The sequence below is a fragment of the Pelodiscus sinensis genome, chromosome 10 (assembly GCF_052426305.1).
Source record: "Pelodiscus sinensis isolate ZL-2025 chromosome 10, ASM5242630v1, whole genome shotgun sequence".
Classification (NCBI taxonomy): domain Eukaryota; kingdom Metazoa; phylum Chordata; order Testudines; family Trionychidae; genus Pelodiscus; species Pelodiscus sinensis.
The window spans coordinates 40,482,234-40,505,405 of NC_143061.1; the positions used below are offsets into that span (position 1 = coordinate 40,482,234).

Consider the following 23,172-nt stretch of genomic DNA (forward strand, 5'->3'; position numbering starts at 1 on the left):
AAGTGGAATGTGTTCCCTTTTGATGCCCTGCGGTTTTGAATGAAGTACATGCAAGAAGTTTAATGGTGCAGAACTCTAAGACAGTGGCCTCGTTTGCCTTTGCATGTTATTTCATCATTTTAAAAATATTATAGAAATTATTTTTTAAAAAGAGACTATGAATTGCCTATTGTTTGCTTGGGGAAATTGTTTTCACAGTGTTGTCATTCTCCTTTGTTGAATAGCTATGAGCTGTCCCTTTTTGTGTGTGTAAGTTATAACTGCATCAAGCTGTGCAGACAAAATGTCCTGGCATAACTGTTAATAAGCATTGTCATTTTAAGCATGAAACAGTTTAGCTAATGATTTATCTCTTATAACGCAGCACTTGGGGCAGCTGTATGATTTGTCTCTTTAGCAAGTCAAGTAATTTCTTTAACAAAATGTTAAGCACAGATGGGCAATAAGCTGTCAGTTAACCATTATTGTGCATGCATCTGCTTGCCTTCAATGCACTGTTTTATGTATTCAGCCACTTACTTAGCTGCAGCTCTCTGAAAAGCGGAACCTACTCTGATTGGCAAATAAAATGTTCATTTGTCTCTTCTTCCTATTGTTTTGTTTTGGTAACACATGTCAGCAGCTCAATTACCCAGTTCATTAACAGCTCCCAAAGGACATGATGGCCAACCCATGATAAGGAGGGTGATTGTGGCACATATGGTCAATAATAGCCTGTCTCTTGGCAATTGTAAATAAAAGTCACTGTTGGTCCTTCCCTTTTACTACAGCTACTGTTTTCCTTTTCACCTTGGTACACAGAGCTCATTGATCATGTGATTCTGTCGAAAGAAAATAAAAACTTACCATCTACCATCAAGAAAAGAACTTTTAGAGCTACATTGTCTGGTCTTTCCACCCCACTGACATTTTCAGGCCAGTTTAGAATTCTTAGTAGATAGGTGTATTCTTTTGGATTCTGTTAACTGATTAATTTATTAATCAGTTTAGTTAAATAGTAATGAGTTTTCTTGCCTCTGCTTACTCACTCACTGAAGATTTTTGTTAAGGTGTCTGTGCAGTTTTAAAAAGCCATTTTAAATGTCTTTTCTAAGTACGACCTTTGCGAATTACAGCAGTTTTCAAAGGGGTAGTTGAAGTGTGACTTAATCCTTGTAGACGAGACATATTCATGTATGGAATAGATGGTTGTTCTTTTAAAAAATTAGTCACCTAAGCATCTATAAAAAGGGTTTAAAGGAATCTTGCTGATTTTTTTCAGTATTTCAAACTACCATACCATTTAATGGCTTTTCTAACTTAATGATCAATATTTGTAAAATGGTTTCTGATCCTGAAATATGACCTTTCACACTGTAGTAAGGAAATCTAGCAGAATGAACTCATGTTCATTGTAACTTCACTGGCAAAATTCTTTATGTTTTTAATTTTTTTATGCCCGTTTAATTTTTTGTTAAATTAAAGAGGCTTGGTAGTTCACACTTGGGGGTGGATTCATATTTCACAATGAGACCTAACACAAGGAAATGCCCATTTAAAAACAAAAAAGACAAACGGTGAAGAAGGAAAAAATCATAAAGATGCAGCACAGAAAGAAAACAATGGCACAGATTAAATGACAAAGCTGAGACATGGAAAACCAGCCAAAATTGCTCATTTCCTCTAAGTGTTATAACAGAAGCAGTGCAATTCAGAAATTTTGGGTCAGTGGCTGTGCTGCTGGACACGTTCCATAGGCCTTATCTTAAATAAACATACAGTGGTATTGTTGTTGTGAGCCTTAAACAACTCACAGGTGGCTGCGTAGTGACTTTAGACCTTCTGAACTTGTCCCCTGCTGCCTGCCATATTCATAACTAATCTGTACTCTCCATCCAGGATTGTGGGCACTTGGGGAGTTGTTGAGTGTCAGAGTTTATTTGTACTATTTTGATTAGCACAGACCTGGCAGGAGCTTATTTTCTTTTTAATGGCCCCTTGCTGTGAAACTGAGGCTTCAGAAAGAGGAACTAGGGGGGAGAGAGGAGGCCGAGCATTACATTTCTGTAGGGGAGAGAAACACAACTTGGAGAGCTGCTGGCTTGGGAGCAGAGTAGTTAGTTGACTCTAGAGTCTTAATTATGTTTCATATGCAAATACAGATCTTTCTTTAAATCGAAACACCAAGGGGGAAAATGTTAGTGCTAATGCTAAAATGAATGCTAGTTTTTCCAAGTACTTTCTTTTTTCAGTGGCAAAAAGGATGCCTGACTTTTTCTGATCTTTCAACTGTTAAAATGCCAGCTGCTGAAAGCTTAGCCTAACACAAACAACAGTCCAAAAAGGCATGTAGTGCTTTGCCACCTACCCTGCTAGGAGTTTTTATAACAAATGAACTCTGGAGATTTATTTGGAGAGTGCCTAGAGAGAGTCTCATGGCCCAAACCTTATGACAAATTCTCTTTCTTCCTTTCTCTCTCCTTTTTTTTTTAGTACATATGTCATATTTTTAAATATAAGCTTAAAGTCAGTTACTTCGTCTATCAAAAATAAATATTGACAGGGAGTCTCCAGGTGCCGAGGTCTCTGGATTGCATCGGTTTGGATTAACCCCTACTGTGAATCCAGTTTAACCTCATCACCCATCCTCCACTCCCCCCAAAAAAACAACCTCCCCCTTCTCATCCACTTCAGCTTTCTTTGTGTAAGGGGACTGTTACCCCTTACTAAAACTCTGTGGGAGTTTTTTGGTTTACCAGCTTCAGAAGGGGAAGGGTTCATGAGACTGACAGACCCCAGAGACAATGGAAAGCAGTCAACACTCCAGCTCAGCCTGACTGGCAGGTTGTAAGTGGGGATTGTTCTGGCTCTCTCTCTGAGCAAACAGGGAGCTGAAAGAGCAGAGCGAGCTGTGTGCAGGAGAGGTCCTGCAAAGACAGAGAGCTGAGAGAGGAGTACAAGAAGAAGTCCTGCAGTGACAGAACCAGACACAGACAGGCCAAGCAGTGCAGACCCTGTGTTGAGCAGCAGACTGGCAGTGCTCAGAAAGCCAAAAGGAACAGAGAAGCAACACAAGAAGCTGGAACTGGCCAAGCAGCACAGCCTGCAGCTGGATGTGGTGAGCTACTGGGACCTGCAAAGTGTGGGGAAAGGCTCTGGACTGGGAGAGGGGTCTGGCCACTTAGAGACTGAGGCTGTGTGGTCACTGCCAGTGCAAGCGTGTCCAGCCTGCAGCCCCTTGCAGCACATCCAGGGCTTCTAAGGAAGAGACTGTGAACTGTCCTTACACTCTGCAGACTGCTGTGTTGATGTGCCTGTGCTACAGAGCAGGGCTGTGTGTTCTCATTTAACCATTCTCATTGTTTCTTATTCTATTCTCTTTAATCAGTTGATGTTTAATAAATTGTATTTGCTTTGAACCTTATGAAGTGATCACTGGGCCAAGAAGGCCTGCAGTGTAAAGAGAGCACCTCGGAGTGGGGACACCCTAACTCCTGCCCCTAGTGACTACAAGGTCAGGGATTAAGCCCCAGGAAACCTGGGCCCAGCCTTGTTGGGGTTTCAAGGGCTCTGCTACTCAGGAGAGTGGAGGGGGAGCCCTCAGGATCAGGGAGCCGTGGGGTAAAGGAAGTGGGAGCGGGGACTCAGATCCTTTCGCTGGTTCATTTCACCGGGGTGTATAGAAGCCAGGAAAGTTCCCCACAAGAGCGGGACCATTCCCCCGCTTACATAATTGGCGTCACGAACAGGATCCTATTCAAAGGGTCCACCCCATTGGTTTATTTGTTGAGTTCTGGTAGCACCAGCCAGGCCTGGTCGAGAGCACAACCATGGCTGGAATTGAAGAACTACAGATCCAAGTTGCTGAACTTCAGCGCAGATTATCAGACCAAAGTGAGGCATTACAGCAAGCTAGAGCTGAGCATAGAGAAGCCTTATCACTGGCCAGGGCAGTTATAGACCAACAGGCAGCAGAAGCTAAGAAACCCCCTACTATTTATGTCCCACGGGAGCGGAAGGTTGCAGAGTTTGGTGGCTTCCCAACTAGGCCAGGAGACATTACGGTAGAGGAGTGGGTGAAGTCTGTGAAGGCAGCTCTGCATGTGCTAAGAATACCTGAAGAAGATCATGTGGATTTCATAGAGGAGCACCTCAAGGGCCAGGCCAAGGCCACAGTAAAGTTTATGGCAATGGCAGACAAGAAAGATGTGAAAAAGGTATTTGAACTCCTCCTAGAAGTGTATGGAGACAAGGTACCTATTGGAACTCGGCTAAAGGAGTTCTTTGAGCGAAAGCAGGAGCCTGGTGAAACTATCCGGGCATATGCCTATGAACTCCAGGAGAGAATGAGCAAAGTGGAGCGGCGAGACCCTCAACGAGTTTCAGACGCAGATATGGCGCTGAAAGAACAGATGGTGTTTGGGCTTCGGGATGACTCCCTCCGCCGTGAAATGAAGAGAAGGCTGAAGGAAGAGCCTGGAAAGAAGTTCCCTGAACTCATGCAGGCTGCCATTATGTGGTCAGAAGAAGAGGAGGCTCCTTTGGAAGAGACCGGCAAGCCTAACTCCCGAACACGGAGTGGGGGCCTAGTCAGTGCAACTTTTGGGGAAAAGGCCCTGCCCCAAACACAGTTAACATTGGAAAGTTTAAGTGAAGCTATCCAAAAACTGGCAGTCCAGCAGGGGGAGATGCTGAAAGTAATGACTGAGGTGGTGAAAGAAAAATCCACCTCCTCCACTACTTGGCCAAAATACCCCAGGACCCCAGGGTCCCGAAGGCCCCCACTAAAGGATGAGCTGGGAAGGTACATTTGTTATACTTGTGAAAGGCCAGGGCATACTAGCCGAGATTGTCCACTGAAGAGGGGACTGGAATCCCGAGTGTCTGAAATCCCAGAGACACCAAGATCGAGTAGCACATCAGGGGAAGGCCAAGCAGGGACAGAAGGGTTCCTACGGCTGTCCCTCGGAAAAGGGCAGCATGCCAGCAGTAAGGAAAAGGACCCTGATGATGCTAGTGCATTTGATGACTTCTGCGGTCGAGCTTTTGGGGACTGCTTGACAGTGGAAATAACCATAGCAGGGGTGAGGACCCGCTGTTTGATAGACACTGGCTCAGAAGTCACCACTATTTCTGAATCATATTTCCAAAACTACTTAAAAGAGAGAGATCTGACCATGCATAATACCCGGTTTGTACAGCTAACAGCAGCTAATGGACTAGCTATCCCTGTTGTGGGGTGCCTTGAAGCTGATGTAGGGTATATGGGTCGGATAATCCCGGGAAAATGCATCTTTATCCTAAAGGATCCAGCTTCGGAAAAGACTTTGATGGGGAACAGAGTACCAGGAATTCTCGGGATGAATATAATAAGAGAGCTGAAAGAATTACTATTAGTGGGGGAAGGAACCCAAGAAATGAACCGGCATGGGGAGCCTAGGATGAAGGCTGCATTGAAGCGGGTACTGGCCCAAGTGGAGAGACAAGGATGTTTTCCTGGTCCCACAGGACAGATTGGCTACGTAAAGGTGGCAGGGAGACAGAAGGTAGTTATACCTCCCTGGAGTGAGAAGATTGTTGATGGACGCTGCCAGGTACTAAGCGGATTCAATGGATACCGGGTGCTTGTTGAGCCAACACGAGGGGCCAGTCTACCTCAGGGACTACTGGTTGCGAACGTACTTGCTAATGCCAGCAAGGGAAAAGTGCCAGTCAGGCTGCTAAACTCAAGTAAGAAGGCCATAAAGTTGTACCCCCGCACTAGAGTGGCAGAGGTACACAGACCCGAAGAAGTAGTACCCCCAGGAGGAGTAGTCCTGGAAGAAAAGGGAGATGAGCTGCGAGTGACAAGGTTGGAGAAGGGAGCACAGGTTACTACACCTCAAGAGGCACCTGATGGAGAGTTACTCATTCCAGTCCAAGTGGATCTCCAACAGCTAACCCCTATGCAGGCTGGCCGTTTACGGGCACTACTGGAGAAACATCAAGAGGTCTTTTCCAGGGATGACCGAGACTTTGGTTACACCACCACAGTGACACACCGAATACCCACTGGAGATGCTGTCCCAATAAAACAGAGACACCGGCGGATTTCACCACAAGTGTTCCAGGAGGTAAAAAGGCACATCCTGGACCTAGTGGCTCAAGGTGTCCTTAAAGAAAGCCACAGCCCCTGGGCATCGCCTGCAGTGATTGTAATAAAAAAGGATGGTGGGGTGCGATTCTGCTGTGATTACAGGAAATTGAATGAAGTAACACACAAGGATGCTTACCCGCTACCCCGGGTGGAAGAGTCCCTGGATGCATTAGGAAGTGCCAGAGTGTTTTCAACTCTTGATTTGACTTCTGGCTATTTCCAGGTTGCAATGGAAGAACAGGACCAGGAAAAGACAGCAGTGACAACTCCGTTTGGGCTGTTTGAATGGACGCGTATGCCATTCGGCTTGTGCAATGCACCTGCTACGTTCCAGAGACTAATGGAAGGGGTGTTGGGAGATTACATCCTAGACACTTTGCTAATATACCTGGATGATGTTATTGTGTTTTCCAAAGATTTCGAGAGTCATATAGAAAAACTGGATGTAGTCTTCACACGACTGAAGGAACATGGGTTGAAGTTGAAGCCAAGCAAGTGCTGCCTCTTACGTGAGAGAGTCAAATTTTTGGGCCATGTGATTTCGAAGGATGGAATCCAGGTAGACGAGGAGAAGACCAGGGCTCTGGAAAACTGGCCAGTCCCGAAGAATGCCAAACAAGTGCGACAAGCTCTGGGTTTCATGAGCTATTATAGACGATTTGTTCCAAAGTTTGCACACATTGCTGCGCCACTATATGGATTGGTGGGCCAACCAACTGAAAGGAAGAAAAGGGATCAATGCTTTGTATGGGATGATGCCTGTCAGGCAGCTTTTGATGAACTAAGACACCGGCTGATGACACCACCTGTGCTTGCATATCCTGACTTTAGCCTACCATTTATGGTGACAACAGATGGAAGCCTACATGGCCTGGGTGCAGTGCTCAGCCAGAAACAGGAGGGGGTTGAGCGTGTGATCGCATATGCAAGCCGAGGGCTGAGGAGGTCAGAAAGAAATGACAAAAACTACAGTGCTTTTAAGCTAGAATTGCTGGCCTTGAAGTGGGCTATTACTGAAAAATTTAAGGATTATCTAATGTACTCTAAATTCACTGTAATCTCAGACCACAATCCTCTCCGATACCTGTCCACTGCTAACTTAGGTGCTATTGAACACCGGTGGGTGGCCCAACTTGCTGAGTTCACTTTTGAAGTACAGTATAAACCTGGAAGACAGAATATCAGTGCTGACACCCTGTCTAGATTGCCTTTGGAAGAGGAATTAGAAGAGGGTGAAGACCTTGAAAAGGACTTTCTGGTCATTCCTGCAGACGTTGTGCGGGCCTGTTTGTGGCTAGAGGTTCCGAAGCAAGAGGGTGAAGTGATGGTAAAAGAGGTATCACAAAACCTGGTAGAAGGTGAGGATGCAATAATCTCAGGGTATTCATGGGAAGAAATTCGCACCCTGCAAAAAGAAGGGGACCTTGGGCCAGTCTTAGAGGCAGTCATGAACCGGATGAGGCCAGACCGGAGCTTTGGGGCCAGATACCCTCAGTCTAAGAAGCTGACCAGACAGTGGGAGCGACTTAGGTTGCACCGTGGAGTGCTGTTCCGTGTAATCTGTCATCCTCGTGATGGCGAAGAAGTGTGGCAGTTAGTGGTGCCAGTGTCACTTCGCCGACAAGTTTATGAAGCCAGGCATGACCATGGAGGGCATTTTGGAGACAGAAGCACTCTTGAGGCGATGAGGAAGAACTATTACTGGCCTACCATGGCTAGTGATGTAACAGCATGGATCCGTCAGTGCAAGCGGTGTGCCCTAGCCAAGGATGTGTTTCCACCCACTCGGGCCCCTTTGACCTGCACTAACGTGACTGCCCCAATGGAGGTCTTAGCAATGGACTACACTCGGCTAGAGAAATCTTCCGAGGGGTTTGAGAACGTACTGGTTCTCACAGATATGTTTACCCGATTCACTGTTGCAGTTCCAACTAGAAACCAGACAGCGCAGACAACGGCTGAAGCCCTCCTAAAACACTGGTTTATGTATTATGGTTGTCCAGCACGGTTACACTCAGACCAGGGGAGGAATTTCGAGTCAGGGGTGATATCAGCATTGTGTAAACTGTATGGCATAGCCAAAAGCCGAACAACACCCTATCACCCACAAGGAAATGCTCAGTGTGAGAGGTTTAACCGGACAATGCATGACATGCTCAGAACACTCCCGCCTGAAAAGAAACGAGCCTGGCAGGAGCATCTCCCTGAGCTGGTGATGGCCTATAATAGTCACATCCATTCATCGACAGGTTATTCTCCTTTTTACCTCATGTTTGCTAGAGATCCCAGGTTGCCATTGGATATTCTAGACAGAGAGGGCCCTGAGGAAGATGATGTGACCAATCTGGATGATTGGGTCAAAAGGCACCATGACAGGCTGAAGAGAGCCTGTGAAGTTGCTCTCAGTACGTCTAAACAGGCAGCCCTAAGCAGGAAGAGGACTTATGATCGCAAGTCCAGGGGGGCTCTCATCAGGCCTGGTGATCGTGTACTAGTTCGTAATCATAGACACCGGGGGCGTAATAAAATACAGGACAAATGGGAGTCGAGTCCTCACATTGTAGTTGCTCACAACAATCCTGACCTGCCAGTTTACACCATTCGACCTGAACGCGGAGGTCAGGAGAGAACAGTTCATAGAGACCAGCTAAAACATTGCACCTTTAGTTCAGTCAGGAATCCTAGGAGGCGTAGATCGGGACGGCCTGAAGAGACTGAAAGGAGTTGGGGAATGGTTCTAGTCCCACAAACTGAATACCAAAGGGAACAGAGGGTAGCAACCCCAGTCCATAACGAGGATGACCAGATCCCTCAGGCTGACCCAGTATTACCCGAAGACAGGGAAATAGAAAATATGGGTAATGAACCACCTGTTGTAAGAAGGTCCCAGAGAACTAATAAGGGTGTATTGCCTGTTAAACTTAGAGATGATTATGTTATTGGTCCTATGTAATGGCTTAATGAGTGTCCGCATGTCCAGTAGAAATAAGATGTTAAGTATGTGAAATGTTTTTGTTAATTGTTAATGTTTTTTATATGGTGTGAATTTTGTGGCTGTGGTAGAATTCTAGCAAGGGGGAATGTAAGGGGACTGTTACCCCTTACTAAAACTCTGTGGGAGTTTTTTGGTTTACCAGCTTCAGAAGGGGAAGGGTTCATGAGACTGACAGACCCCAGAGACAATGGAAAGCAGTCAACACTCCAGCTCAGCCTGACTGGCAGGTTGTAAGTGGGGATTGTTCTGGCTCTCTCTCTGAGCAAACAGGGAGCTGAAAGAGCAGAGCGAGCTGTGTGCAGGAGAGGTCCTGCAAAGACAGAGAGCTGAGAGAGGAGTACAAGAAGAAGTCCTGCAGTGACAGAACCAGACACAGACAGGCCAAGCAGTGCAGACCCTGTGTTGAGCAGCAGACTGGCAGTGCTCAGAAAGCCAAAAGGAACAGAGAAGCAACACAAGAAGCTGGAACTGGCCAAGCAGCACAGCCTGCAGCTGGATGTGGTGAGCTACTGGGACCTGCAAAGTGTGGGGAAAGGCTCTGGACTGGGAGAGGGGTCTGGCCACTTAGAGACTGAGGCTGTGTGGTCACTGCCAGTGCAAGCGTGTCCAGCCTGCAGCCCCTTGCAGCACATCCAGGGCTTCTAAGGAAGAGACTGTGAACTGTCCTTACACTCTGCAGACTGCTGTGTTGATGTGCCTGTGCTACAGAGCAGGGCTGTGTGTTCTCATTTAACCATTCTCATTGTTTCTTATTCTATTCTCTTTAATCAGTTGATGTTTAATAAATTGTATTTGCTTTGAACCTTATGAAGTGATCACTGGGCCAAGAAGGCCTGCAGTGTAAAGAGAGCACCTCGGAGTGGGGACACCCTAACTCCTGCCCCTAGTGACTACAAGGTCAGGGATTAAGCCCCAGGAAACCTGGGCCCAGCCTTGTTGGGGTTTCAAGGGCTCTGCTACTCAGGAGAGTGGAGGGGGAGCCCTCAGGATCAGGGAGCCGTGGGGTAAAGGAAGTGGGAGCGGGGACTCAGATCCTTTCGCTGGTTCATTTCACCGGGGTGTATAGAAGCCAGGAAAGTTCCCCACAAGAGCGGGACCATTCCCCCGCTTACATTTGTGTCTTCTGCATCCTGCCAGGCAGGTGTCAGAGCCCTGAATGCGGGCAAAGGCCCCGTTGATGGATACCACAGATGGAGCGTGGAAATTGATAGAATAGGCCTCAGCCACAGGCCATTTCTTAGGATCCAACAAAAGCCTCCAAATAAGTCAACAAAAATCCCAAAGATCACAAAGGGAAAGTGTCATTTGTCATTTACTCTGGGTTTGTGCGAGGGTATCAGCCTTGCTGCACTCCTCCTGACTTGCACCCGAGTAAACATGGTAGAGGTCATTCACATCTTTTTGAGTGTAAAAGGCTACTCCAGATCAGAAAACAGTTAGCTGCCCCATTGTGTCCTCTGTGTTGAATGCGAAAGTATGCAAGTATAGAACATTCTGCAATTAACCAAATAGGTGCATTAAAGACTGTAGTGCCCTGTTCAAATACTTAAGTAATAGAGAAGCTGGGGAGCAGGAAGTCCTGTTTAAATAAATAACAAGCTGGGGCATATGGAAAGAGCTATCTCAATCCGATGTAAAAGATCGGTTTTTGTCTTGTCTTATTTTAACAAATCTGCTACTGCAAACAGTGCTTTGAGCGCAGACCAAGGATTGTTAGCACGGAAGAAAGTCAGTATGATTTTTGTGTGGGTTAATTTTATAACAGTTGAATGTTTGCCAATGAATTTCTGCCTTCAAAGCTCTGCTGAAGGATATCCCACTTTTCAGACATTTGTAAAGTGCATTGTGTTGCATCTGTAATAAATATATGGTTTTTAAATGGTTGTCATGTTTTTGTTATTTAATTATTCAAATTAAATGTCCTGCTGAGAAGAAAACAATGCGCAGAATGAGCACTTATGAATCATGTTCCATTTTCTTCTGGGCATAGCTATCTATGATGTGCTTTGGAAAACCAATAATCACAGAATTCCATATGACCAAATCCCTATGAAATTGAGCAAAGATTTTGTGTATAATAGTGTTAACTACGATGAAGCATTTCCTGAGGCCACCAAACAGGTCACAAGGGGTTAACAGACAAAGAATTGTTCTGTAATTCCTTCTTTAATTAAACTTCATGGCTAGGCCACTGGTGGCACTTATAGCTTCTCCTCCCACTTTGATTTGCTTCTTAAGGGAGGAATTTGTAATCCTGTGGGGTGACTGTTGTGCCCTGCTTGTACATGATCTTTTTGGAAACTGACAACTCTCCTCCTTCATATAGCTACTGTAAAATGGGGTTTGAATACTAACATCTCTGGGCTAATTAGAAAGATTAGCTACTATTTACCGTCTTGCTCTACTTCCTTTTTTAATATATATTATCTACACTGCCATTTTTCTGCACTGTGGCTTTCTCGCTCACGTGTGTGAAAACACCCCCCACCCCGAGTGCAGTAAGTTACACTGCTGTAAAGCACCAGTGTAAACAGGCTCACAGCGCAGGTGTGGTTTATTATAGAGCTGGTCCTCTCAGTGCTGGTGCTGTGGCCATACTACCATGTTAAAGTGCTGCTCCGGCTGTACTTTACATTCAGCAGTGTAGACAAAGCCTCAGTCTCTCTCTCTCTCTCTCTCTCTCTCTCTCTCACACACACACATGTTATTGACTCAATTCTTTCCTAAGCAAGCAATATCATAGAAATCTGAGACTTCTCACAGGAACCATAAATAGGGTATCTGAGTCAGAAAGTACATTACAAAACCATTGCTATTTCTTAGGTACATGTGTTTAATTCTGGGCTTGGTCAATATCCCAGTTGGCCTTTTGCCTAGTTAAAGATTTATTAAGAGTTGATTTTTTCAGTCAAAAGCCCATCATCTTTGAACAGGAATAATGAAAAATATGATGTATTCTGTTGCAGAGACAGCCTGCTGTCATCTGAGATTATATTTGCCTGATTCTAATAATGAAAATCAGATATGAGAAATGAGCTTGACATTTTCAACAAAAATAGTCATGTCTGGAAGTAGAATGGTAGTGATGAGCTCGCCTGTATATGAAAGACATTTATTCTGAGGTTTATTTTCCCCTTTAATTTTGTGATTCCATCTCAGAATTTATGAGATGTATTAGATACATTAGCCCTAGAGTCTTGGATACTTTGCTGAGAAAAATGTTCAGGTAAGCCGTCCTGTTTTACCTTTGTGCCTTTTCTTTTCTGTAAATGAAAACAGCTGAAGGTGAAATTGAATGAAGCATATATTTCTGGGCTAACTGCATTATCCTTTCATGGGCACAGAATGCCAGCATCTTCAGCCAACAGGGAAACATTGGAAATATTTTACTGCCTTAAAAATGTACCTATACTCCCCTGCCCACTTAGTCAAGGCATTCAGGTGAGGAATCTAAGGTAAATTCAGTTTAACTCTGTATTTCAACTTTAACTTTTAGGATGAAATGTGTATTTCCCAAGCAAAGTCCAAGTAAGTCTAATAGTTATGAAGAGGTTGGAATGAATGGAACTCTCCCCTACACTGCGTTTTATACCCGTGCAAGCTGGACATGCTCTGTGGGTATGTCTACACTACAGCGCTAATTCGAACTAAGCTAATTCGAACTAGTGCATCTAGACCTAAAAACTAGTTCGAATTAGCATTTTGCTAATTTGAACTAGCATGTCCACATTGAGTGGACCCTGAACCGGGGTTAAGGATGGCCGGAAGCAGTGCCGGCAGGGCATCAGATTAGGATTTAGAGCGTGGAGTGCTGTCTCAGGCTAGCCGAGGGCTGTGCTTAAAGGGACCCGAACCCCCACCCCGGACAGACAGTTCTCAGGGGTTCCCCGCTCGCTTATCTAACTCGATGAAGGACAGCAAAGCAGTCCTGGCTTGGAGTGCCCTGAATGCCCACACTCGGCACATCACAGCACTCGGCCATCAGCCCGGCTGCACTTGCTGCAGGCTGCCATCCGGGGAGGGGGGCCAATTAGGGGGGCTTCAGGAGAGCTTCCACCCCGAGGAGGCCGCAGAGCCACCCCAGTTCTCCCCATCGGGGGCTCGTGCCCCATTCCTCCCTCACCTCCTTCCACTTACCCCTCTCTAGCCCCCCTTCCTAATGTACAAAATAAAGGACACCTGTGTTCAAAAATAGAAACTCTCTTTATTGAACAAAACTCGGGGAGACTGGGAAAAGGAGGTGGGAGAGGGGAAGAGAAAGGGTGGCAGAGGGGAGGGCAACTAAAATGATCAGGGATTTAGAACAGGTCCCATATGAAGAGAGGCTAAAGAGACTGGGACTTCTCAGCTTAGAAAAGAGGAGACCGAGGGGGGATATGATAGAGGTCTATAAAAGCATGAGTGGTGTGGAGATGGTGCATAAAGAAAAGTTCTTCATTAGTTCCCATAATAGAAGGACTAGAGGACACCAAATGAAATGAATGGGTAGCAGGCTTCAAACTAACAACAGAAAGTTCTTCTTCACAAAGTAAATAGTCAACCTGTGGAACTCCTTGCTGCAGGAGGCTGTGAAGGCTAGAACTAGAACTGAGTTTAAAGAGAAGTGAGATCAAGTCATGGAGGTTGGGTCCATGGAGTGGTATTAGCCAGGGGGTAGAAATGGTGTCCCTGGCCTCTGTTTTGGAAGGCTGGAGATGGATGGCACGAGACAAATGGCTTGGTCATTGTCTTCGGTCCATCCCCTCCAGGGTACCTAGTGTGGGCCGCTGTTGGCAGACAGGCTACTGGGCTAGATGGACCTTTGGTCTGACCCAGTACGGCCATTCTAAGCTCAGGGCTCAGGGTCGGGGGTCTTACTGCACCACCTTGATTTTCATGCAAACCTGCTCCTGGGTGGCCAGGCTGGCAGCTATCCTGTCCTAGACGGCCACTTTCCTGTGCCTAGTGCGGAGGTCGTGGATGAGGTCCACGATGTCCGCACTAGACCAGGCGGGCGCCCGCCTCTTGCGAACCTGGGCAGGCTCCCGGGAGCTGCCAGCCTGGTCCCGGGAAGAGGCGGAGGGCTGGGTGGCAGCGGGTGGCTGGCTCGAGCCGTGCCAGGTGCAGGGTCTGCTGGCTGGGTGCTGGCAGGCTTGCACCTGGCATGGGCACCGTAGCCAGCCCGTGCCCCTTTAACGGCTCTGGGGCCGGGAGGGGGGGCAGAAAGTTGGGGAGGGCTAGCCTCCCACTAGTTCGAATTAAGTGGCTACACAGCCCTTAATTCGAACTAGTTAATTCGAACTAGGCTTAGTCCTCGTAGAATGAGGTTTACCTAGTTCGAATTAAGCGCTCCGCTAGTTCGAATTAAGTTCGAACTAGTGGTTTGCCTGTGTAGCGCCTATCAAAGTTAATTCGAACTAACGTCTGTTAGTTCGAATTAACTTTGTAGTGTAGACATACCCTTTGTGTACTAGGGATGGGAAAGGTTAACTGTCACCCTAAATGGATAGTGCTTACTGGTTCCAGTTAACTGGTAGGGGCTGGAGCAGCTAGGCAGGGGGCTACTCCAGCCCCTCAGGGCCCATCATAGGCAGGTTAGATGCTAGCTCCCCGGGATCAGGGCTGGCAGCCCTTGCTGGCCCCAGTCCTCTGGAGGCAGCTTTGCTGCCACAGCAGAGCCTCCTCCCCAGGAATGGGGGCAGCCACTCTTGCCGGCTCTGCTCCCGGGGACGTGGTTTTGCTGTGGCAGCTGCAGCCCCACTCCTGGGGAGGCTTTGCTGCAGCCTCTGTAGCTTATTTAATAAGCTTTATACTGCAGAGCCCACAGCATGTAACCGTGTAACCACTAGGATTGTTAGTGGTTACATAGTTACCTTTTTAATCAATTTTTTACATTCTTAGTGTGTGCACTCTACATTCTACTGCAGCTTTGAAGATATAACTTTAGATAGATAGGTCAGCCAGCATCAGCGTAGCCTCTGAGGGATGCTAGAACAACATGGAAAGAGGCCCTGCTGTGGACAGGGTTTGAATCTTTGTTTCCTCATGGATTTCGGCCTTCACAGGTTTTAAGGCCGGACCTCAATTGTTCGCCATAAACTTACAAGTCCCTCTCAATCAAAGGGAGCTTTTGGCAAAAGTGCCTCAAAAGTGGACGTCAAAGGGACTCCTGAATCCTGTTACAGATTTTACCACAGGCAGGTAGAGAGACCCATTAAAGCTTCTAACAGAAGCACCAACTTCTAGTCTAGCTCATTAGCCACAGAGCTGTTCCAGTTGAGTTGTTATAGCAACAGAGAATGATTATGTCTGAAGCTGCTGTGTGGAAGATACTCAGAAAAGTATGTGTTTCTTTCTGTTTCTGCACTTCCAGGATGGTTTAATGTTAGTGTTTGTAATCCCACAAACTTTGAAGAAGGTAAAAGACCTGAAATGATTTGGTCAAATACATTGGGAACTAAGACAATTCAAAAGAACAAGGAGTTGTATTTATTTTATGTTACACTAGAATATGTACTTGATAATGAAGAGAGTTTTGAACCACATTGAAACAGAATTAAACTGTTTGGCGTCAGCAGATCTTGCTGCCTGTTCTCAAGGATTTTATTTGAAAAATAGGGTGGGTATTCTAATTTTAGGGCCCAAATCCTTCAAGTTTTGCCCTTCATTGAGATGAGAGACTGGGAATTGTGTGTACTTCTCAGTGCATTACAATTAAGAACTAAAAGGGAGTTTTGGCCGAGAATGCCTGAAGAATTGGCCCCAAAACATTCATTGTGGCTGGAGGACTGAAATAGTTTACAGATGAGATTAAAGTTAATCTAATTGCTGTATCCTAGCAATCTATGAACTCATTTAGACATCTGACTGGTTAGTGTGTTGTTCAGAGTCTCTGGACTAGCAATAGCTATTCCTCTGTGTATCCAGAAATTTATAAATACTCTTCAGCTGAGTTGCCTGTAAAAGGACCTTGTCTTTCTTACACGCAAGACTGGGTAAATAGATTAGGTGCACTTACTGGTTCAAACAGCTTGAGTGAAATTGAATATGTAAAATAGTTGGAACTGAACAAGTCAGTCTCTTTAGCTGGAGTTAAAATTATGAGATTTCTGTTGTGGCTTTGTGTTTTTAGTTATGCTTGACTGAGTCACATTCTGGAGATTATTTCATATCAAGGCCTGTACCAATAATCCATTTAAGGTAGAAGTGGTGCTAGTATTTCAGTAAAATGATAAATTGTAATATCACTTCCCATTGCTATATGGGTTTCCTTGCAGAGTTTAAGGGATGAGGAAATTTTTGCCTGCTGGGATAGTCATAATTCACATGGGCTGCCATCCTCCCACCCCTCACCCTGCTTTGGGGCCTTTCTATTATAGTGATCTGATGGACGAGGTGGAGAGGGTGTTACTAGGATTCTGGAAGAGGCTTTTGAAAAGAAGTCCATATAAGATAGAAGTAGACGGTCTTTATTCTCCCCACCCTCCACATCTGTACCAGAAGAAGGAAGAGAACTGTTTATGCAGTATGGTTTTAGCCAGGTTAGTCCCAGGATATTAGAGAGATAAGGTGAGTGAGGTAATTTTTTTTATTGGACCAACTTCTGTGGCTTGAAAGCTCATCTTTCTCACCGACAGAAGTTGGTACATTAAAAGATATTATTTCACCCACCTTGCCTCCGTACTGTATTTGTAGACAATTTGATTCTGCACAATATGTACATCATAGGCCTTATGGATATTGGAACACAGAGCAACTGCACAGTCCCATATGTATGAGCTGACGCTGTTCATGTTACTGTCTTCTCCTCATAGACACTAGGAAAATACAAGAGATGAGTATGAGCTGCAAAATCACTTCTGGATCTGAGCTTCCTTGTGTTTTGGGTTGGATTTGGGGGCTTTGTTTGTTTAGCCCAAAATAAAAATAGTCTAGTTGCAAAATTTTGTTCTGATGTCAATCTAACCAAAGTTTGAGAGTGTTTAAACAAGTGTTTTGGGTCTAGATCATTCACATTGAGAAATGGAACAATGGAGCCATTATGTTAGCCAGTAAATATAGTCTTGTCTCAATTGTGATTAATTTACTACATAGACGAGGTCTTGAAATACATGTAGGGTATTTTGGTCGATGTAAGAATCAGATAAGAATTAAAATCCTTTTGTAATCCTTTTGTTATTCTCTTTAATCTTTCCTTTAATGATGACCTAAAATGGTTGTAAATATCACAGTGTAATCAATGCCCTGGCGCATTTGTGGTGGAAAGTCAGCTGATAGTAACCCATGTTCCACAGGGGCATCTTGCATTGGCTGTGCAGCCCAGAAGAGAAGCAGAGCCAGTATGAGCAAATCTAGATAACCTATGGGATGCACTCATTAGCTGCCTTTGTTAGGTTGCCCTTGTCAATGTGGAACTCATGGTGTCCCAGCTAGAATATGAACAGTCTCCTATGGTGGAACCCCAGGAGGAGACTGAAGGGGAAGAGTTGATAGATAGATATGTTTGTAATATTCCAGTGGGATGTTCCTTATTTTATTTACCACAGAGTTTTCTGGTACCAGAACATGTGCCTAACCATAAAAGCACCTTACTGCTTTGACCTAATTCATCCCTGGTGTAGGTTAACAGTTACTATATATATGAATCCTGCCCTTCATGTGTATTTTTACTTTTGCTAAAGGCAAATGTACTTTTTGAACCAGGGACTGATATGCAGCTAATAAAAACGTTGGCTCCACCTCTGCTGTCCTAAATTGAGCAAAATTCCATAACAGAACTTGGCCCTTATTAATGAGCTGTCAGAACTGACAGTAGAGTGGAAAATAAGGTTAGCTGCAAACTACAACTCTTAGGGTAGGTCTACACTACAGCATTATTTCTAAATATCTTATTTCAAAATAGTTAATTTGAAATAAGTTATTTCAAAATAATGCGTCTACACACAAAATGCATTTCAAAATAGCATTTAAATCTATTAGCATTCAGAATCGCATTTAAGGCTGTCCAGAACCAGGTCCGGCTGGGTATCAAGTCAGGAGTTACTTTGTGTGGCTGTTGCCTGAGGCTATCTGAGGCCTGTGCTTAAAAGGACCCCCCTTCCTCCCCCCCGACAGCCGGTTCTCAGCTTTTCCTGCTTGCTTGCCTACCTCAATGAGGGACAGAAAAGCATTTTGTCTCTGTGTGCTCTGGTTACCCTCACTTGGGATACCACAGCACTTTGCAACATGGAGCCAGGGCTGCCCCTGGGCACTCTGGTGCTTCTTGTGGACGCGTTGCTGCGAGCCTGGCTGCACTTTCTGCAGGCTGCCATCCGGGAGGTCCATCGGGGGGCTGTCAGTATCCAGGAGGCCCTGCGGGAGAGCTTGCACCCTGAGGAGCACTAAGAACCTCCTTGGTCTCCCCCACTGGAGGCTTGTGCCTCATTCCTCCCTCACATTCTTCCACTTACTCCTCCCTAGCCCCCCTTCCTGATGTCAAATAAAATACATGTATTTTCATGAACACAAACTCTCTTTATTTAACAAATCTGGGTGGGGGGGAGAATGAAACTCTGGTGAGGCTGGGGAAAGGAGGCAGGAGAGAGGAGAAGAGAGGGTGGGAGAGGGAAGAGGGAAACCTGGGCGGAGGGAGCTTGAAGGGGGAAGCAAGGGGAAGATGGGGGAGGGGAAGCTCAGGGGTTGGGGGTCTTGCCAGACCAACTTGAGATTCATGCAAACCTGCTCCTGGGTTCACATGTGGCCTTTGGTGGCCAGCTATCCTGCCATAGACAGCTGCGTTCTTCCGTCTAGTGCGGAGATCATGGACGTTGGGGGTTCTTGGTTGAGGCCACCAGGGCACCCTGGAAAGGTTGGAGGCCCCCTATTTCTAAATAAGTGTCTACACAGCACTTATTTTGAAATAGCTATTTCGAATTGGGTGTTATTCCTCGTGGAATGAGGTTTACCAAATTCAAAATAAGCGCTCCACTATTTCAAATTAATTTCAAAGTAGCGGTTTGCCTGTGTAGACGCTAGTAAAGTTATTTCGAAATAACTTTACTGTGTAGACATACCCTTTGTATATGCTCAGTGCACATATTCTTACCTGAGCTCCCTACACAAAACCAGGTAGAGTTTTATATGAGTATTAGCACATGTCCAAACATGCCTACCTGAGATTTTGCTAGGTAGGAGATAGATAAAGAAGTGGCAAATGGTTATGAAAACAGAATCCTATTGAACGATATATACTTTTATGTATGTGGAAATACCATGAAGATTTGCATACCTGGGAAAATAATGCAAAAGATGTTATGCAAATTTTTAATCACATTTAAAAATGAATTTGCTTCAGATATGCTCATGTGCTTTTTGTATTTGATTTCCATAATAATTTGAGCAATAAGGTTTTACTTACACATCTATGAAAAAGGAATTTCAAAGTCACACTCACACATGTTCATTGGGGGCAAACTCTTAAATTAGATGATACAGGTATTTGTGCTGCAAGTATTTTTATTCAATCGGGAGAAAGGATCAGGATCACATGGTTTATCTGACCAATGGAAATGAAGCAATATGGATCAAATTTCAAATACCAGCACTAATCTGAAAAAATTCACTGAATATGTTTGAATAACAAATACTTTCAAGAAAATCATAATCTGCTCCCACATATCCTGGGGCCAAGAAAAGAGGGTGAATTCATTGAGAATTATTCATTCATCTCAGCAAACAGTAATGCACTATAATGTAGCTTTTACCTCTGCTCTCAGATTAGAGTGTGTCCATTCAAGAATCGGGTTTGCCAAATGAATCAAGAGTCACATATGAAACTAATCCTTTCACCAGTGGGGGGGGGGGGGGGGGGGGGGGGGGGGGGGGGGGGAGGGGAAATCATGGATTACTTTTTATTTTGGTTTGTCAGCTAGCACCTTATTGCTCCCTGATTTTTCTTCCAGCATCAGCACCCCAGTCTGATGAAGGCTCTGACATAGATTCTGAACCAGATTTACCTTTAAAGAGAAAGCAGCGTCGAAGTCGAACAACCTTTACTGCAGAACAACTAGAAGAACTGGAAAGAGCTTTTGAGAGGACCCACTACCCTGATATTTACACTCGGGAAGAACTTGCACAAAGAGCCAAACTTACTGAGGCTCGGGTTCAGGTACATGTTTAAAAAGCTGTCTAAAGAAAGCAGTTTCCTTTTCCATCAATGCCTACATTTATTAGAGGTCATTTTCTTTATGTTCCTGCAGAACTATAATATGGGGTACAAGGAAAATGAGAAGCTCAGGGTGTTTTGTTTTGAGGGTTTTTTTGTACACCTGACAATGGTTTTCTAACATTCATAACTGTAGATCACTAAGAAGGACAGTTTTTGTTATTTATGGATCATAGTATACCTACATGAATGTAATAGAAGGAGATTAGAGAAAAACTTTCTATTTTCCCAGTTCATTTAATTTGTGATTTTGACAGCACTCTGTGTACAGTTAATTTCACTGTTTTCCCTATTTAGCTAGTATCATCAGCAACACAGAATAGAAAAAAAATAGAAGAAAGCAGGAGAATTTGACTGTAAATTGCAAAAGTTGTCAGAGTGACTTTGGTGTTTTACCTAAGACTAATTGCACTTTTGAAGCTGATGAGATTTCAAGTTTATGGTGTCTCCTTTCAATCCCATTGTTACTACAATTAAGAAATCTTTGGACATACATATTGTCAAAATAATATGGATCTGAGTATATGTAAAGTAATTAAAATTCTGGTAGAGAAAAGAATGGTATTATATAAATAGACATAATATGGTATTCCAACTCCCTCCCACTCCCCTTTGGCCAATTCCAGAATGGATTGTCCCGTTATGTTTTGGTTCAGACACTTTCTTCTTCATGGTTGCTGAAGGAAACTACATGAAGTACTTCCTAACAAGTCCAAAATCATGCAACACTTGCCTGGTTTGGGGTTCCATTTCTAACTAAAAACTAGGATATAATTTGCTAACAATTGTGATCCATTCAAAGGATTTGGTCTCCATTTTGAAGCTAGTATTGAGTGGTCTCGGGTGTTGAAATCATGCAAACTGTGCATCTGCACATATTTCAGAAAGGAAAAACAAATGAAATTTGATTGCTTTGGCTGCATTTTGCTTTGGTGTTTTGAGTTCTTTTGAAGCTAAACCGGGGGGTGAGTGTGGGGAAAAGGGGGGAATCCCAGTAAATTGAAACAATCAAAAACCTTGCACTAACCCTTGAAAAATAAGAGTGCCAATTTCAGCACAGCTCTGTTGTGAACACTTCCTCATGGACCCAGCCATTTTGCCCAAACTCAAGGAGGCATAGTTCCACTATTAACAGAACATCTTAGCTGAGAGTGGGAACCCTTCAAATCAGATGGCAGGATCCTAAATGGAATTGTATGGCACTAGACTAAACTGGGTAGTGACAAGGGAATGTGCTATGCAAAGAGAGCTCTGATCTCCTACACTCGGTCTGGTAGGAGTAGAACTAGACTCTGGGTCTGGTATTCCAGGCTACATTAACTTTAGTGGCAAATGTGGAAAAAAAATACAAAGTTATTTCTGTTTTTCTAAATTAGTGACTCACAGAAGAAAAGCAGAACTCTCATTAACATAACAGCTGTCTTAATGTGGCTTTAACCCTATGACTTCTTACATTCCTTATGACTTCCTCTCTGACCTTAAAACTCTCAGCACTGGTATGATCTACAGCTTCACAAATTCCCTAGTTCATCTAACATATGGATCTTTGACTTAACCCAGCTTGGAAGGAAAGATCCCAGTCAATCAACGATTAAAATACAAGAACAAATCCTCTTCTTGATTCAAGATTAACACGTGAAGTAGCCAGTCAGTGGGTACTTGTTTATTTTTCTCCATCTACCTGGAACACTAGAAGTCTGGCAAAGTGATTCAGCACCAGCTGAAGACTGTACACAGTATTGTATAAAACACGTGTATGAAGGACATGCTATACAGGAAGAATCATAAAGGGATCATTGCAAAGTGATTTAAAGATGAGAGGGTGGATGGTTATAATGACATTGCCTTTGTAGTTCTGCTTTATCATGGTTTGTTGATTTGCATTTTTTTGAGTGAGAAACAATCATAGAATCATAGGACTGAAAGACACCTCAAGAGGTCATCTAGTTCAGCCCCCTGTGCAGTTTGGAGATTCTTAAGAGCAGGTTAGATAATGAAGGATTCCAACAACCTCCCTGGGCAATTTATTCTAGTGCTTAGCTACCCTGACGGTTAGGAACCTAAACCTAAGCTCATTGCTTATTGTTAGATCCCGAGAGGTTAAAAAGAACAATATGATTGGAGCCTAAGAAAAGTTTTCATTATCAATAGCTGTGTCATCATCTCCCCCCCAGTAGATACTGTTTTTATCATACAGAGAGCCACTGTTGTATGTCAGTTACTAATCTTTGTACACTATGAAATATGTGCCACAACCCATCCTCCTCCAGCCTCTTCAATCCTCAACGTGGGAGTTCCATTCCAACACAGCTCCTCCGCTGGAATGGGGCTGAACTCTGGGAAACCATAAAAAGTTTGTTAGACTGAGAAGTTGTGAATGGTTAACTGGTTGTGAAGGGTTGTGAATGGTTAACTGGTTTCTAGTAAGCATCACCCTTAGCGGGTGACGCTTACCAGTTATGGTTAACCAATGGGGGTTGAAGCAGACCCCTGCCTACCATGGGTAGAGAGCTGCTCCAGCCCAACGGGGCCTACCCTGGGGAGCACTCCAGCTTGGCCAGAGCAGCCCCCATCCACAGTGGGCCCAGCCCCACCAGAGCAGTGTGCCATGGGCAAGGGTGCTCCAGCCTGGGTGGACCACCTCTGCCCACAGTGGGCCCAGCCGGGTGCGCTGCAGACAGGAGCAGTTAACTGGTTAAGCAATATGTCCCTACTGAGGAGTTGCAAATTTTGCTCCTTTAGGGTATTTCTACATGGTAATTAAAACCATGTCAGCTGATTTGGGCTAGCAGGGCTTGGCCAAGGGGTGGTTATTGGAGGTGTAGGTAGTCAGGCAGCCTAGACTCTAGGACCCTGCATGGGGGTAGGTTTTCAGAGCTT

The 23,172-nt window shown here is 44.7% G+C and overlaps 1 protein-coding gene across 2 annotated transcripts in view; it reads left to right on the top strand.

The window, feature by feature from the left end:
- PAX3 (paired box 3) overlaps positions 1–23,172 on the top strand; it is a 115,112-nt gene that overhangs the window by 65,431 nt on the left and 26,509 nt on the right. For both annotated transcript variants that reach the window (XM_006134835.3, XM_006134834.3), the window contains exon 5: positions 20,030–20,235. In XM_006134835.3, the coding sequence (XP_006134897.1) occupies positions 20,030–20,235 (206 nt within the window). The remainder of the gene's footprint in view (positions 1–20,029; positions 20,236–23,172) is intronic.